General features: G+C 49.9%; 2 protein-coding genes across 3 annotated transcripts; one reads left to right on the forward strand and one right to left on the reverse strand.

Annotated features, from left to right (window-relative positions):
* Nucleotides 1-128: 128 nt before the first annotated feature.
* On the reverse strand, nt 129-8,855 carry LOC136479193 (protein DETOXIFICATION 44, chloroplastic-like). Its single transcript, XM_066477134.1, has 10 exons — nt 8,826-8,855; nt 8,538-8,673; nt 2,495-2,591; nt 2,266-2,366; nt 1,945-2,108; nt 1,777-1,848; nt 1,577-1,693; nt 1,390-1,485; nt 1,168-1,289; nt 129-1,080 (listed from the first exon to the last, which is right to left on the reverse strand). Exons 1-10 carry the CDS (start codon nt 8,853-8,855, stop codon nt 1,011-1,013), a joined length of 1,005 nt encoding a protein of 334 aa, XP_066333231.1. The 3' UTR covers nt 129-1,010.
* Nucleotides 8,856-11,336: 2,481 nt separating this feature from the next.
* LOC136483382 (uncharacterized) lies at nt 11,337-15,127 on the forward strand. 2 transcript variants are annotated; one of them, XM_066480433.1, is made up of 3 exons: nt 11,337-13,441; nt 13,513-14,011; nt 14,100-15,127. In XM_066480433.1, the coding sequence occupies exon 1, from the start codon at nt 12,074-12,076 to the stop codon at nt 12,983-12,985; it is 912 nt and encodes a 303-aa protein (XP_066336530.1). In that variant the 5' UTR covers nt 11,337-12,073; the 3' UTR covers nt 12,986-13,441; nt 13,513-14,011; nt 14,100-15,127. The 2 variants fall into 2 exon arrangements, with proteins under 2 accessions (XP_066336530.1, XP_066336528.1); XM_066480431.1 differs by having other exon boundaries at nt 13,513-15,127.
* Nucleotides 15,128-15,557: the final 430 nt, after the last annotated feature.

Raw genomic sequence — 15,557 nt, forward strand, 5'->3', positions numbered from 1 at the left:
TCCAGGCCCATGTACCTAACAGATGCACGTGCACAATATTGGAACGACCAACTCAGATTCTTCTATTTCAGATAATCACTGAGTTTATATAGTGCCAAAAATGATTACCAGATTTACAGATCCTAGAATGTTGGACAAAATTTCATTTACAGGGAGGATTTCCAGAACGAAATTTACAGGAAGGGATTTTCTATTGGAACACAGTTTTCTTTCTTTCTTTTTTGTTATATAATATAACTAAGCTTCCTAGTACAGTTGAAAGCTGTGAGCTCCTACTAGTCTCCTACAACAGCCAGAACAAGACAGCCCAGCCATCCAACACCAAGTCACCAACTACAAGTGTACATCTTCGACAGAGCTACATCAGCTGCCTGTTACGCAGGGCTATATATGACCTGCAGCAGTATGCACATTTCTTGCTACCATTACCCTTTACCTGCTGGCTGTGGGAGTGTGGGAGATCAATTGAACAATCGAATCCACATGGTCATATCTGTGCTTTACTCACTATCTGACCAGATAGACTCCCAAGGTCCACCTTTGCTCCCTTACCTGAAAACAAGGAAAAAACAAACAATTGTAAAATTTAAGACTTCCGTGCTGCTTCTGTTCAAGGGCACGTTTGGATGTCTCGCTCTGCCTTTTGCTTGGCTGGGCATCAAGACACAGCGTTTGGTTGGTTTGCTTCCAGCCTCATGCTCTTTCCAGAATTCCGTCACCAGCACAAGCAAGCCAAAACTGCTCTCCGCAGCTGGCAAAGCCGAGCGAGGCGAGGCGAGCTGGCCGCGCAAACCAACCAAACGTGCCCCAAGACTCCAGTATACGAATATTTCCTTTTCCTCAAGTCTGAACTTAGTAGTAGTTCACAATTTATATGATTGTAAGATAAGGACCTAGACAGTTAATACTCTTCTACTTCATACACAACTTCTACTGGTTATTTACATGTAACTGCCGTTAGCTGTCAATGATCTTTGTTTCCATCTTCCCGTCGAATCACCTAGACATGGTCATTTCTTGTCATTTATCAGTTTAGTATCTGACCAGATGTGCTTCCATGGTCCACCTTTGCTCCCTAACCTGCACACAGCAGCAAAATGCTATGAGTCACCAAGGTTTTAGCTATCCAAATTTCTAGAAAGGAGCAGCTGGAACATCGGGCACTACCTCCAAAATCCAGCCGCTGCTCTCAAGCTCATAAAAAGAACTAGACCAGACCAAACACCACCAAGACCAAGCTTAGGAGCAGCAGCAAGTAGGAATGCCGATGAAACAGCCCCAACAAAGAACTGAGCAACACAGATGCCAAAAATTGTAAGCACGCCATAATCCCGCTACGTTTAGTTATGACAACCTAATGGTGGATACAATAGAAAACGATATCCATACCATAGAGTATGCAGCATAGGTGAAGTCAGACACGCCATAGTACAGCCCGTCGATCACAAACGCAATAGCATTTATCGGCTGAGAAACAGTGACAAACTGCAAGAGTTCATATTGTCAAAATGAGCATAAACAATATCATGCTTTACTTCTGAAAGTCAGTTGCTTTATTCCAATTATTCTTCATTACCCAGACTCCAGATTTGGCAATGTCTAAAACTGCCGGATCACTTGTGAACAGCACACAGAAGGACCCAAACCCAAAGAACAGAACCACAGCCAGTGCAACTCCAGTTACACCTCCAATCTACATTTATAACAAAACGTATCAGCAAGCAGCTCATGACTGGAGACCAGCAGCATTTCTGAACTTCAAAGTGCATTATTAACCTGCAGAACTCTGTATAAAACCAAACGAGCCTGCTTGTAATTCCCTTTTGCATATTCATTCGCAAGTAGAGCCTGCATTGAACTATGGACACTTTAAAGCAGAAGACATACAGATTTGTAATGTAAGACCCTAAACGAGAAATGTCACGTAACGTAAAATGTACAGACCTGCCCAGCAAGAGCTAGTGCATCATTGAGCAGAGAAATTGTCAGCCACACTTGCAAGCACAACTGATGGCCGGACATTGGAACAGGCCCTTCTCTTGCAGCCAGCGATGTCGACAGTGTCATGGTCAGGAGTACTGCAATAGTCCTGCCAATCAGAAGTCCACCTACAGAATAGTTTCTGGTTAAAGTGGCTATCATGGCCTCATGGAGCTCCGCTCTGAACTAGTAAAGATTAATAAAGTTGCAACAAAAAGTTTTAGCAACAAAAGAAACCTCTCCTGTATCAATACTTGTTAGTAAAAATTTGGAGCATCCACCAACCTGATTTTAGATAACGTATGATTCCACCACCAATTACATTTCGGGAAAAGATTACTACTTTACTATTCAGCTTCCAGAGGAGGATGCAAGCAATCACATACCTGACAACAGGCAGATAGTTGTACCAATGATTTAGTTCTCATGGGTGCAATTATGGAGATGAAAAAGGAGGAATTAAGACAATCCAACAAAGGAAACACATGAAATTCTTAAAATGAATTCAACATACTCTGATGTCACTGTTGCCAAGGCAGCACCTCTAACTCCTAAACCAAGTGGAAAAACAAGTATGGCGTCAAGTATGACGTTTACCAGGTTGCCAACACCTGCATCCAGAGTGCTTAAATATTTACTTTTGTCATTTGCAGGAACATAATTACATAAAGCATCATAATTAAGAGAATCATACAGCAAACTTCTCAGAACTTTTTCGCGAACGTGCCCTCATGGCATGTGTTTCATTAAGAGGAAGCAGAAGCAGTCTGGTACGGCGCACCTTACTGCGGAGGAAGTATGGAGGGGAGAAAGCGAGCCGTGGCTTGGCAGGGCGGCGGCGCGACGGCGCCGTGCTGCCGTCGAGGGTTTGGGGCGAGGTCGACACAAAGATGACGGTGAACAGTGATGCCCGGGGGCCCAGGGGAGAATGAATCTCAATCCCAGGCTAACCAATCCTTAATCGCAAGTTAGGCCATATAGACCGAGTGTTTACAAGGCAATAACCAATCTCCTAAAATCACTCGCATGCTAACAAACTATACATTATTTTAGCCTAGGCTTCCTTCTCAGCCGCTGGTCTTCCGTTGATATGTGCGGCCTATCATAACATCTCTCCCCCCCTCGGCGAACAGCTCGTCCTCGAGCTGAAAGGAGGGGTGCGCAGCGCGGAACTCGTCGACCGGCTCCCAGGTTGCATCGGACGGTGGCATGTCAGCCCACTGCACCAGCACATGCCACACACCGCGTCGCAGGCTGGCGCGCAGCACGCGGCCGGGACGAAGTAGAGGGCGACCATGTCGGAGAGGAGGCGGCGCAGGCACCGACGACGGCGGAGGCCCGCGCAGAGGCTTGAGCACCCCTACATGAAAAACATCGTGAATGCGAGCTCCATCTGGCAGGTGAAGACGATAGGCCACCGTGCCGACGCGTTCAACGATCTTGTACGGCCCGGCGTACTTCGGACCGAGCTTGCCGCGGCTGGTTGGCTCCAAGGACTGGGTAGGTCGGTGTAACAAGCGCAGCCACACCCAGTCCCCCACGGCGAACTCCAGGGGGCGATGCTTGGCGTCGTAGTGACGACGAGCATATTCTTGGGCCTGTAGAAGGCGCGAACGCACCTCGGCCAGGAACTCGTCGCGGTCTGCGAACAGCGTGTCGACGGCGTCTGTACGTGCGCGTCCCGGCGCGTGGGGCAGCAGCTCTGGCGGCTCGCGGCCATAGACCACGGTGAAGGGCGACGTCCTGAGGGCCGAGTGGTATGAAGTGTTGTAGCAGTACTCGGCCCACGGAAGCCATTCAAGCCAGTCGCGGGGACGATCTCCGGTGAGGCAGCGAAGATACATGGCGATGGTCTTGTTCACTGCCTCAGACTATCCATCCGTTTGCGGATGGAATGCCGTGCTCATGCTCAATTTCACGCCAGCTTGGCGGAACAGGTCCCGCCACACATGGCCCGTGAAGACCGGGTCCCGGTCACTCACAATTGACTCCGGGAACCCATGCAGGCGCACCACTTCCGTGAAGAAAGCTCGGGCCACGGACGACGCCGTGTATGGGTGGCCCAAGGGAATGAAGTGGGCGAACTTCGAGAACCTGTCAACCACTGTGAGGAGGACACTTTTGCCATGTACCTTAGGAAGGGCCTCCACGAAGTCCATGGAGATGTCCGCCCATATGCGCGACGGCACAGGGAGGGGCTGGAGAAGACCCGCCGGGTGCAGCGCCTCTGTTTTGTTGCGTTGGCATGTCGCGCACGAGCGAACGAACTCGCGGACGACACGCCGATCGTGGTCGACGTAGAACTCTGAGCGGAGGCGCTGCAGCGTCTTCTGGATGCCTTCGTGGCCCCCCGTGTGGGCCAGGTGCAGTACGTCATCCAGGACCGTCGACGACGCGGGCACGAACACGCGGCCGTCGCGTAGCAGCAGGCCGTCGTGGACGCGCCAATCGGCGCCGTGGTCACCAGCCGCCACGGCGTCGCGGCGCGTGCGGAGCTCGGGCGAGGCGTCGATCTCGCGCCGTAGGTCATCGAAGAGCTGGAACGCCGGCAGGGAAGCCTCCCGCGCATGTTGATCCGCCAGCTTGAGGAGGGCCAGGAGCGGTGCGTCGCCGTCTCTGCGCGAGAGCGCGTCCGCGACGACGTTCAGGCGGCCCGAGCGATACTCCACCCGAAAATCGAATCCCATCAACTTGCTAACCCAATGGTGTTGCGGGATCGTTGACAACCTTTGATCCAGCATAAACTTCAATGCATAGTGATCTGTCCGCACCACAAAGGCGCGACCCCAAAGATAGGGGCGCCAATGGCGGACTGCTTGCGCAAGGCCGATGAGCTCGTGCTCATAAGCCGCGGCCTGCAGGTGACGCGCGGCGAAGGGCCTACTGAAGAACGCGATGGGGCCGGCTCCCTGGTGCAAGACTGCTCCGAAGCCGGACCCCGACGCTTCGCAATCGACGACGAACTCCGTGGAGAAATCGGGCAGGTGCAACACGGGCGCAGTGGATAGCGCAGCTTTGAGGTCTGCGAACGCCGTCGTAGCGGCGTCGGTCCAAGAGAAAGCCTCCTTGCGCAGTAGCTGTGTCAACGGCGCCGCGATGGAGCCATAGTTATTGATGAACCGCCGGTAGTACCCGGCGAGGCCGAGAAAGCCGCGCAGGCCTCGGACTGACCGTGGTTGCGGCCAGGACTGCACAACCGCCACCTTGGTACTGTCCATAGCCACGCCGTCCGCCGTGATGACATGGCCGAGGTACTGGACCGATGGCGTGGCGAAGGAGCATTTTGAGCGCTTAATGTGGAGACGATGCTCGCGGAGGACGCTGAGGACCGCCCGAAGCAGCTGCAGGTGCTCGGTCCAGGAAGCGCTGTAGACGAGGATGTCGTCGAAGAACACCAGGACGCCCCTGCGGAGGAAAGGCTTGAGCACAAAATTCATTAGTGCTTGAAATGTCGATGGCGCGTTGGAGAGGCCGAATGGCATGACCAAGAACTCGAAATGGCCATGGTGAGTGCGGAACGCCGTCTTGGCCACGTCCTCGGGGTGCACACGAACTTGATGATACCCCGATCGGAGGTCAAGTTTGGTGAAGAGCTTCGCGCCATGGAGTTCGTCGAGGAGCTCCTCCACGACCGGGATGGGGAATTTGTCCTTCACTGTCGCTGCATTGAGCGCCCGGTAGTCAACACAAAAGCGCCATGTACTATCCTGCTTCTTGACGAGGAGTACCGGTGCGGAAAATGGCGATGTACTGGGCCTAATGATGCCCTGCTGCAGCATGTCCTCGCACTGTTTCTCCAATTCATCCTTTTGCAATTGGGGGTATTGGTATGGTCGGACGGCAACGGGCTCTGTGGCCGGCTTGAGGTGGATTCGGTGGTCACAGGGCCGCGCCGGAGGGAGGCCCGTGGGCGCGGCGAACACATCCGCATACGCGTCCAGCAGCCGCTCGAGCAGGGCCGGCTCGGTTCCTTTGGCAGAGTAGAGGCGGCCGGAATGAAGGCGTCCCGTCGGCAGAGGGGCGGTGCGCGTCGAGCCGATGCCCTTCCACAGCACCCGGCGGCCGTGGCGTGTGAACTCCATGCGGAGTTCGTCAAAGTCCCAGAGGATGGGCCCCAGGGTACGCAGCCAGGCGATCCCCAAGACCATGTCGTAGCAGTCCAGAGGGATGGAAAAACAATCCACCACGAAGTGCTCGTTGCCAATCCGGAGGGCAACGTCGCGGGCGAGGCCCCGGCAAGCGACACGGTCGCCGTTCGCCACGACGACATGGGTGCCCCCCGCTTCCTTGAAGTGAAGGCCGATGCGGCGCGCCGCCGCTGAGCTGATGAAGTTGTGGGTAGACCCACTGTCGAGCAACGTCGTGAACTCGTGCGCGCCAACTTGCACGCGCAATTGCATCGTGTCCTCCGTGCGGACGCCCGTGATCGCCGATAAGGAGATCAAGGGGGCATCGGGGTCGTACGTCGTGGGCGCCACGGCCGTGGTGTCGGTGGGTGCCTGGGTGTCGTCGACGTCGTCCGGCTCGTCCACCGTGTAGTCAGCCGCCTCCAGGAAGAACAGCCGCGCGCACTTATGGCCGCGCACATAAGGTTCGTCGCAATTGTAACACAGCCCCTGCTTGCGGCGAGCAGCCATCTCGTCAGGTGTGAGCTTTTTGAATAGACGCGGTGTCGTGGACGACGACGTCGGCGCCGCATGTGGCGCGGGCTGGCCGGCTCCAGGCGCTGGAAGCGCGCGGCGTGGTGGTCGGGGGGGGTGGTGCGGGGAGCGCGAGTGTCGCCGGTGCGTTCCGACGCTCGTACGCCCTGGCCAGACGCAACGCCCGCTGGAGATCCTGGGGCTCGTGGAGCTCCACGTCGACGCGAAGGGCCTCAGGCAGTCCGCCCATGAAGAGCTGGGCCTGCTGAAGGGGCGCCAGGGGACCAGCGTGAGCGAGGCGCGCCTGGAACGCCTTCAGGTACTCTTCGACCGTCGAGGTGAACGGCAGACGCGCCAGGTCGGCCAAATGGTTGGTGCTGATTGGCGGCCCGAACCTGTTATGGCAGAGGATCTTGAACTCGTTCCAAGTGGGTTCGCCGGCGTCGCGCTCAAGCACGAGGTACCACTGTTGCGCCGTGCCGTTCATGTGGTAGGACGCGTACCAGACGCGGTCGATATCCGGAGTTCGCTGGGCACGGAAGAACTGCTCACATCTATTCAACCACCCCAACGGCTCCACTTCGCCGTCATAAGTCGGAAACGAAAGTTTTTGGTAACGCGGCACGGTGTGGCCCTCCGGTGCCGGGGGGATGTGGGTTTGCGGTGGAGGGTTGTGCCTGGCAGAGGAGTCCACCGGGGCCTGCATGATGGATGACAATGGTGGCAGCGGGGAGGGTGAATGTGGGAAGTTGATCTGTGTGATCGGGATGGGTCCCGAGGGTATGGTGGTGGTGGTGGTGGAGGGCGGCACAGAGGGGGAGAACATGGGCACGGGTGGAGGCACAGATGGGAAAATTTGTGGCACCGCGGTTGGTGCCGACGTGACGACGCCGGACGCCGTGAGGAGTGGCACACCGCCGGAAGTAGGTGCCGGCAGCGGAGGCACGCCGCCGTATGCGGGAAGGCCGAACGGAAGCGACGCGGATGGCGGCGAGGGTGTGTGGCCCTCGAGAGCAGCGAGTCGCGCGTTGATGGCGCCGAACTGGAGGTGCAGCTGCTGCTGGAGGCCGTAGAGGGCAGCAGCGATGACATCAGAGGAGGCGGGCGGGGGAGGTGGGAGGGAGACGTTTGGTGGTATGGCTGGCACAAGGGCAGCGGATGTGGCCGCCGGTGCGGGTGCGCCGGAGGTGGGCGGAACAGTGGTGGAGGAGGGCACGGACACCGACGGAGTCCCAGAACCAGAGGACATCTCTGATACCAGGTTGGTACGGCGCACCTTACTGCGGAGGAAGTATGGAGGGGAGAAAGCGAGCCGTGGCTTGGCAAGGCGGCGGCGCGACGGCGCCGTGCTGCCGTCGAGGGTTTGGGGCGAGGTCGACACAAAGATGACGGTGAACAGTGATGCCCGGGGGCCCAGGGGAGAATGAATCTCAATCCCAGGCTAACCAATCCTTAATCGCAAGTTAGGCCATATAGACCGAGTGTTTACAAGGCAATAACCAATCTCCTAAAATCACTCGCATGCTAACAAACTATACATTATTTTAGCCTAGGCTTCCTTCTCAGCCGCTGGTCTTCCGTTGATATGTGCGGCCTATCATAACACAGTCATAGTACAACAAACTCTGGTAAGCCAACAAACTTCTCAGAACTTGCATTTGTGGTAGCTGTCACTTCCTAAATCTTATTGTCACTCATTAATGGGGAACTTTAAATCTAAAATTGATAACATTGACAGGTCTGTTATTGTTAAATTTCTAGATGACCACTGGACTAGGTGCACAGACCACTGCAGTGGCAACTACATGCACAAGACATTTCATCCTGGAACTTGCTTATAAGAAATACATAAATTGCAACACTTCACATGGTCCAGTTTGTTCATTTTAGCAGATAAAAGAGTTTCTATAATCTTACCCACAGCATATAAAGGTGTTTTCGTATCCATGAGCCCACGAAATGCACCCTGTGCAGCAAGTGCTATCACGATCGGTGGAGCACCATATGCCCTAAATGTAAGAAATTGCTCAGCTGGTATTCGCATTGGAGAATCCTGCATAGATAATATACAGCACATGAGGTTTGACAGTGAGTACAGATACTTTAAGAACTACAGATAATAAAAAAACTTGGGGTCAAATGTTAAAACTAAAATAAAGAGTTAGTATTACAGTTAGTCATGGCCCTCAATTCAACAAGTAATACGAGGTATATTGCTGGCCAATCGCCTTGCATGTCGGCTACAACACTTGGTGTCACCCAACCAGAGTGCCTTCATAAAAGGTCGTTTTATTCAAGATAATTTCATGTTGGTTCAGCAAATAGCAAGATTCCTCCACCAGCAAAAACAGCAACGAATTCTCCTCAAATTAGATATATCTAAAGCCTTTGACTCAGTTTCTTGGCCTTTTCTCCTCGAGGTGCTGCAACATTTGGGTTTCGATCCAATTTGGAGAGATGTGATCAGTGGCCTGCTAGCTTCTTCCTCCACACAGGTACTGCTCAATGGAATTCCTGGTAACTCTATATTTTACCAGAGTGGTTTGAGACAGGGGGATCCCCTATCTCCTATGATGTTCATCCTGGTTATGGATGTGCTAGGACTCATGATCTCTAAGGCAGCAAGTGAGGGGCTCTTACAACCCTTGTCAAGGCGGGTACTGCAGCATAGAATCTCTCTCAATGCTGACGATGTGGTGTTGTTTCTTAGACCGGAAGCTGGTGACATTAATTTGGTTTTGGGAATTCTCAGCCTTTTTGGTGATGCTTCAGGGCTTAAACCAACCTACAAAAGAGCAACGTCTTACCCATCAGGTGCGGAGACACGGAGCTGCTCACCATTCAAAACCTGCTGCCTTGTGCCATTTCAGAATTCCCATGCAAATATTTGGGTTTACCCCTCTCCCTTAAGAAGCTCACCAAGGGACAGATTCAGCCTATTATCGATAGGATTGCAGATCAGCTGCCAGGTTGGAAAGCGGACCTCATGACAAGGGCAGGAAGGAGAGTGCAGGTACAATTTGTGCTCACTGCTATGTTTGTATATCTTGTAATGGCCATTGACTTCCCTCCTTGGGCCATTAAAGCTATGGATAAATTCAGGCGGGGATTCCTTTGGAGGGGAAGAAAAGAAGCAAAAGGGGGGCATTGTCTCGTGGCTTGGGCAAGGCGTGCCGTCCACCTGAGCTAGGGGGCTTGGGAATTTCAGACCTGAAAAGCGTCAGTTGGGCGCTGCGGATGCGCTGGATTTGGCTTAAGAAAACTGAACCTAACAGGCCCTGGGAGAACTTACCAGTCCAAGTGCCCGGACAGGTTCAAACTTTCTTTAAATTAGCCGTCATCTCGGTAGTTGGCAGCGGGGCAAACACCCTTTTCTGGACGGACAGGTGGCTGAATGGCCAGTCCATTGCGGACCTTGCCCCTCGTCTTCTTGCTGTTGTTCCTAAGAGAATAGCAAATAGACGCGCGGTTGAGGAAGCTATGGCTGACCGTTCTTGGGTTATGGATATTCGTGGTGACCTATCAGTTTGAAGTAATATTGGATTTTCTCTGTCTATGGGATCTCATCTATGATTTTCAGCTACAGCCAGATATTGAGGATTCTCACATTTGGCGTTTTTCTTCTAGTGGACAGTACACGGCCAAGTCTGCTTATGAAAGTTTTTTCATTGGGTCTACTCAGTTTGGACCTTATGAGAGGATTTGGAAATCTTGGGCTCCACCCAAATGCCGTTTCTTCATGTGGCTGGTTGCACATGATAGTGTTGACACAAAATGTGACGCACTGTGCCTCACACACAGCAAGCCGAAAAGCGTAGCTTCAATCGGGTTCCCGGGTGCTTCGTTATCCGGAAGCGTGCCAGTCAGTTTGACCTGAAAACTAACAAGGGATAAAACAATTAAATGTCAAACCGGAACATGTCGGGTAATACCAGACAGTTCCACATATACGGCCCTGAAGCCACTTACAATGACATACAGCTATAGAGAGCTGTCTGCCAATGAGTTCATAAACCGTTCAGCTAATGATAAGATGAATGCACGTGGAGACCTGATTGCCGAATATACGTGCATGGGAAGACATGTTTGAACAAGTGAAATTAATTATGAGTTAATGCATAACCAAGCTCGGCAATCTAGCCGAGTTGGGGTCCATGAAGCAGGAACGTGCAAATAAATACACTCAAACTAATCTAAAACATGCATCTGCCGCACGACACCTAGTTTCGTCAAAGCTTAAACGTAATTAAAATACACGAACCCACGACATGTGACAATCTAGATCAAAATAATTCAGCCATTACGAGCGTATTATCTATTTGCGAAGGTAATACGAAAATAATGATCATTGAAGCACGAATAAAACCATAAGAGAGGGCCGAACAATATTGATCTAGATTGGGCAGAAGTGTGTTACAAATATATAAAATATTTAAAACATGCAACACTGGATAACTTAATGAATCTATTTAGATTTGCCATATCTAATAGAGCCGATAACTATCTTGCTTTCACTAAGCATATTGAACAAACGCCTGCCGCACGGTATTTACTCATAAGCGAAGCATAAGCAAAGACTTCTTGATTGTCAAGCAAAGATCCGCCGCACGATCATTGAAAACAAACAAGACTACTTGCATCACGTCTAAATCCACCGCATGATACTAGACATGATAACAAGGTTGTCGGAACTTACGGAGGTCGACGGATCGATGACTCCTCTCGAAGAACTCGACGACACGACAAAAGGACTCGAAAGTTGGCACGGGGCCGGTTGTATTGATTTGGTTGTGAACCCTTATTACATTGGTCGAGGGTCAATATTTATACCCTGGACAAAACACGAGTCCTAGAGGACTACGATTTACAAAGGAACCTTTAAATAAACTTGGAAACTCGCGATTCCTTACCCTAAACTTTTAGAGTCCTTTACTATTACAACTTTCACCTTTTCGATCGGCCTTGCCTGCCATCTTCTGTCTTTCCCGAATGGAATCACCGCCTTCTGGAGTAACCGACCGCAATGCATTTAGCCGACCGCTTGCTTTGTTTGCCGAATACCCTTCTTCCCGCATGTGGGTCTACATGTCATCTTCCAGAATCGACCAAAATCCAGTGTTAACACATGCCCCCTCAATTTCGGGATAAAAGTTGTTTTATTCTGAAATTGACCACAAGCTCTTTCATTCTCCTAGGTCATCACCGTTCAAAACCGCAGCCGCTGCCCAAAAATTCAAGCTTTCAGCGCAACCTCGGACCTCCTTCAAATCTTCAATGGCGACCCAGGATGAAATCCCAGAGGTAAACTTTACTTATATTCGGCAACTTTCATTTTATCCTCCCGCTCCTCTTTTGATTTATTCCCCTTTGATTTCAATCATCTTCTAAAGGAATACAAGAGCCAGATTTTGATCCCTTATGCTGCCAACCCCGATTCCTATTTCCTCGGCCCAATGGGAAATCCTGACCCTTCTGAAATTATTGAGAAGGAAACCCAAAGAATTCCTTTCAAGTCTGGGATTACCTCACCAAACCGATGGCCAAACACGTTCAAGAATTGGCCATTTCCCCCAATCACCGGATGGCATAACTGGTACAGGAGAATGCTGGAGAAAAGCAGCAGCCACTGGGAAAGTCAGGACATCAGTCATTGTCTAGAATTATCTTTAGCAGAGACACCCAGGAATGATTCCCTTTTGATAGCAGCTTCTCATTTTTGGTCTGACACTATCAATGCCTTTATCTTTGGTCACGGTATTATGACCATCACTCTAGCCGACGTATTCATGATGACCGGCTTGAATGTGTCATTACCAGTATATCCCTATAAGTACAAGAGCAAAAGTAATCAAAGAGCCGTCAGCTCTGGATGTGGATGGGTCAAACATATTCAGAACTACATGAATGCATCTGGCACCGTCTCTGACAAAGAGTTGAAAGCCTTCATGAATATGTGGCTATGCAGATTCATCTTCTGTGGAAAATCCAATGAACCAACCCTGAATCACATGGTCATGGCTGAAGACTTAGCTGCAGGCACTCAGATCCCACTAGGCAAATATCTCTTAGGGTCTGTTTTTCATATGATGCATCAGATCACTCTTCAGATGCGCCAAGGTAGAGAAATCTCTTGTGTGAATGGTCCCTGGTGGCTAGTTCAAATGTGGCTTCAGCTATATATGCATCAGATAACCTCTGTGAGCCTCTTCAATCTAAGTTTTCCTTCAGTTAACTATGCTGAAGGTAGTACAGCAAAGGTTAAGGCTTGTCAGACTTATGGGGAAGCAGCATCATCTATAAGCATTGACATAGACATCGGTCATCTCTTCAAGCTGTTTTTTAAAGGATTCGGCAATGTGCTCTAGTTTCCTTACAGAGAAAATGAAAATTTGACTTTGCCCTGCAAGTTTAGTTATGAAATTGGTTGTTCAGGTCAAGAATCCACAGAGATTTTTAACTCCTTTATCAAACCTTGCACTCTGCCAGCCGAATTTCATCATGGGAGGTTAGTGCAGTCCACCTATGAATTCTACTATCCAAATATGGTGGCCAGACAATTAGGATGCGGCCAACTGCCTCCAAGATTCCTCTTCTCAATAATCATAAAGTCAAGGGAAGTAATAACAGAAAGAATGGAAGCCAAGAAGATCTTTGAATTAGGATGGGAATTGCCAACATATGAACCATCTCCATTTGGGCTAATAGATGTTGCTCATCCCTTCTTCGTCTCTTGGTGGCAAGAATGGCATGCTCATATCTTCAATATGTCAGTTCATTCTTTATGCAAAAACTTGCAACCTGACTTTGCTTCTGATAGCGAGGTAATTTCATTATGCTCATCATTTCTTGCATCCTGAATCCACTTCTTATTTTAAAATCTGGTTATGCACAGGATCTTGAGTTTACTCCCCCAGCCAAAGCAATCCAGTACTATTCGGCTGGTCCCAAGCCTGCTCTGGGGTTTGACGCTCCAAACTTAAAGGAATTCATGAAAGCTCCTGTAACTTTGGATTCAGCACCTTTAAAGGCACTCATGAAAACTCCTGCTACTTCAGCTGCTGCATCCTCAAGAGGAAAAAGCAAAAGGAAAACATCTGACAATTTTCTCTTACCCAAGAAACCAAGGACTAAGAAAGCCAGATTATCTCCTAAGGCATGAATCTTTTATTTTCTTATCAGGTTAACAACCTCATTTAGCAGTAAACCTGACCACCTCTATATTTATTGCTTCCATTGCAGCCACAAGTCAAAATTCCCACACTGGGCAATACCCCAGCGCCTGCAGAACCAACCCCTGAAGTTTCTACTGAAGATGAAGAAATTCATGATAGCGAAATTTCAGAGACTCATGAAGCTGAAGGTTCAAAGGTTCATAAATCCGATGAGACTAGGTAACATTGTTCAACCAATTCTCTTTTTCTTTCCTTTTAATAACATCTATTCTCTTATGCTCATTATCATTTACTTCACTGAAAATAGATGAAATCTTAGATGAACTGGCAAGGGAAACCTCTCCTGATCAAGCTCCAAACCTGTCTCCTCTGAATCTTCAGCCAAGTTCTCCAGCAAGCCAGGGTATAATCCATCTTGATGATCAATCAGCCCAACAGGTAATGCCTTGCCTCATACTGTATTTTAGCAAAATTACCCAATCGGCTAACACCTTCCTTTTCCTCTTTTCCTTAGAAGAACATCACTAAACTGACCACCAGCTACTCCTTCTCAATTGAGGACTACATCATTGAGAAAGGTGAAGAGATCACTTCCCATCAAACCTTATCACTGGGAAATCAGGCTCGGTTAAAAGAAGTGATCACTCTGCTAAACAAGGATACCATCAGTCTGGTTCAGGATGCAGACCAGATAAAAGATCTCTTCGAACTCATTGATCAAGATATCCCCTCTGCTCTCAAGGCTCCCCTAGAATCTGCAGCCCATCTTGACGACCACTTTGCTATGGTGAGAAGGGCAACCAAGAACATATCTTCGAGGGCTGCTCTGCAGAAGGATAGATCTTTGAAAAAACTGGAGATTAAAGATCTTCACTCTCATATCCAGACTACGAGAAATTCCTTGGCAACCTTGGAGCCTGAACTGAAAGTCATGGAGGATGAAAAAAGCAGACTAGAAGCTCAACTAGCCGAACTGAATGCTAAAATTCAGTCTCACAGGGCCCATATAGCTATTTTGCCGAAGAACATAGAAGCAGCTTCACTAAAGATAGCTTCGACCATCAAAGAAAATCAGCAGATCAAAAACAAGTTATCCAGCATCCAGAGTTCTGAAGATGAAGATCAAAAAGTGCTGGATAATGTTAGCCGAATCAGAACTGAAGCTATAGAGGCCATCAATCATTTTCTGAACAAGTAGACACTGGGTTTGTAATGAACTTAAGTGTGATACCCTTTGTCTTTTAACCAATCAACTTTGTGTTTACATATTTTCATTTGTTTGAAAAAGAGTAATCGGCCTTTTCCCCTTAAATTACTCAATTAGAATGTAGCCGATTGTCTCCATTCTTCTGATAGCCGAACGAATCCAATTTAAATATTGTGAGGGCATAACTGAGCAATGTTGGCTCCAACACAAATCAGGGAGATAGCCGAGCGACGTTCGACTTAACCCATGCCTAGACCCAGCCCAGTAGCGGCCCAGCTGAAAGGGAAAAACCCTACTTCCACCGTCGGGGCTATTCTCGCACCCACAACTCCGTGGAATTCGGCCACTGATCCTTCGCTTCGGCTTATAAATAGACCCCTCGTTAGCCTTCACATCGATTATCTTCGCCTCAGCAGTCTCACATCCGTCTCCATCCACTTCCTCGTCGGATTCATTCCAGAAGAAAACCCTAACCTCCATCAAAGCAAATGACGAACAGTGGCAACCGTGGCACGCGTTCCTGCGACGGGAGAGGCTGAAGGAAGCAGAGCATCGCGC

This window comes from Miscanthus floridulus, chromosome 9 (assembly GCF_019320115.1).
Source record: "Miscanthus floridulus cultivar M001 chromosome 9, ASM1932011v1, whole genome shotgun sequence".
Classification (NCBI taxonomy): Eukaryota; Viridiplantae; Streptophyta; class Magnoliopsida; order Poales; family Poaceae; genus Miscanthus; species Miscanthus floridulus.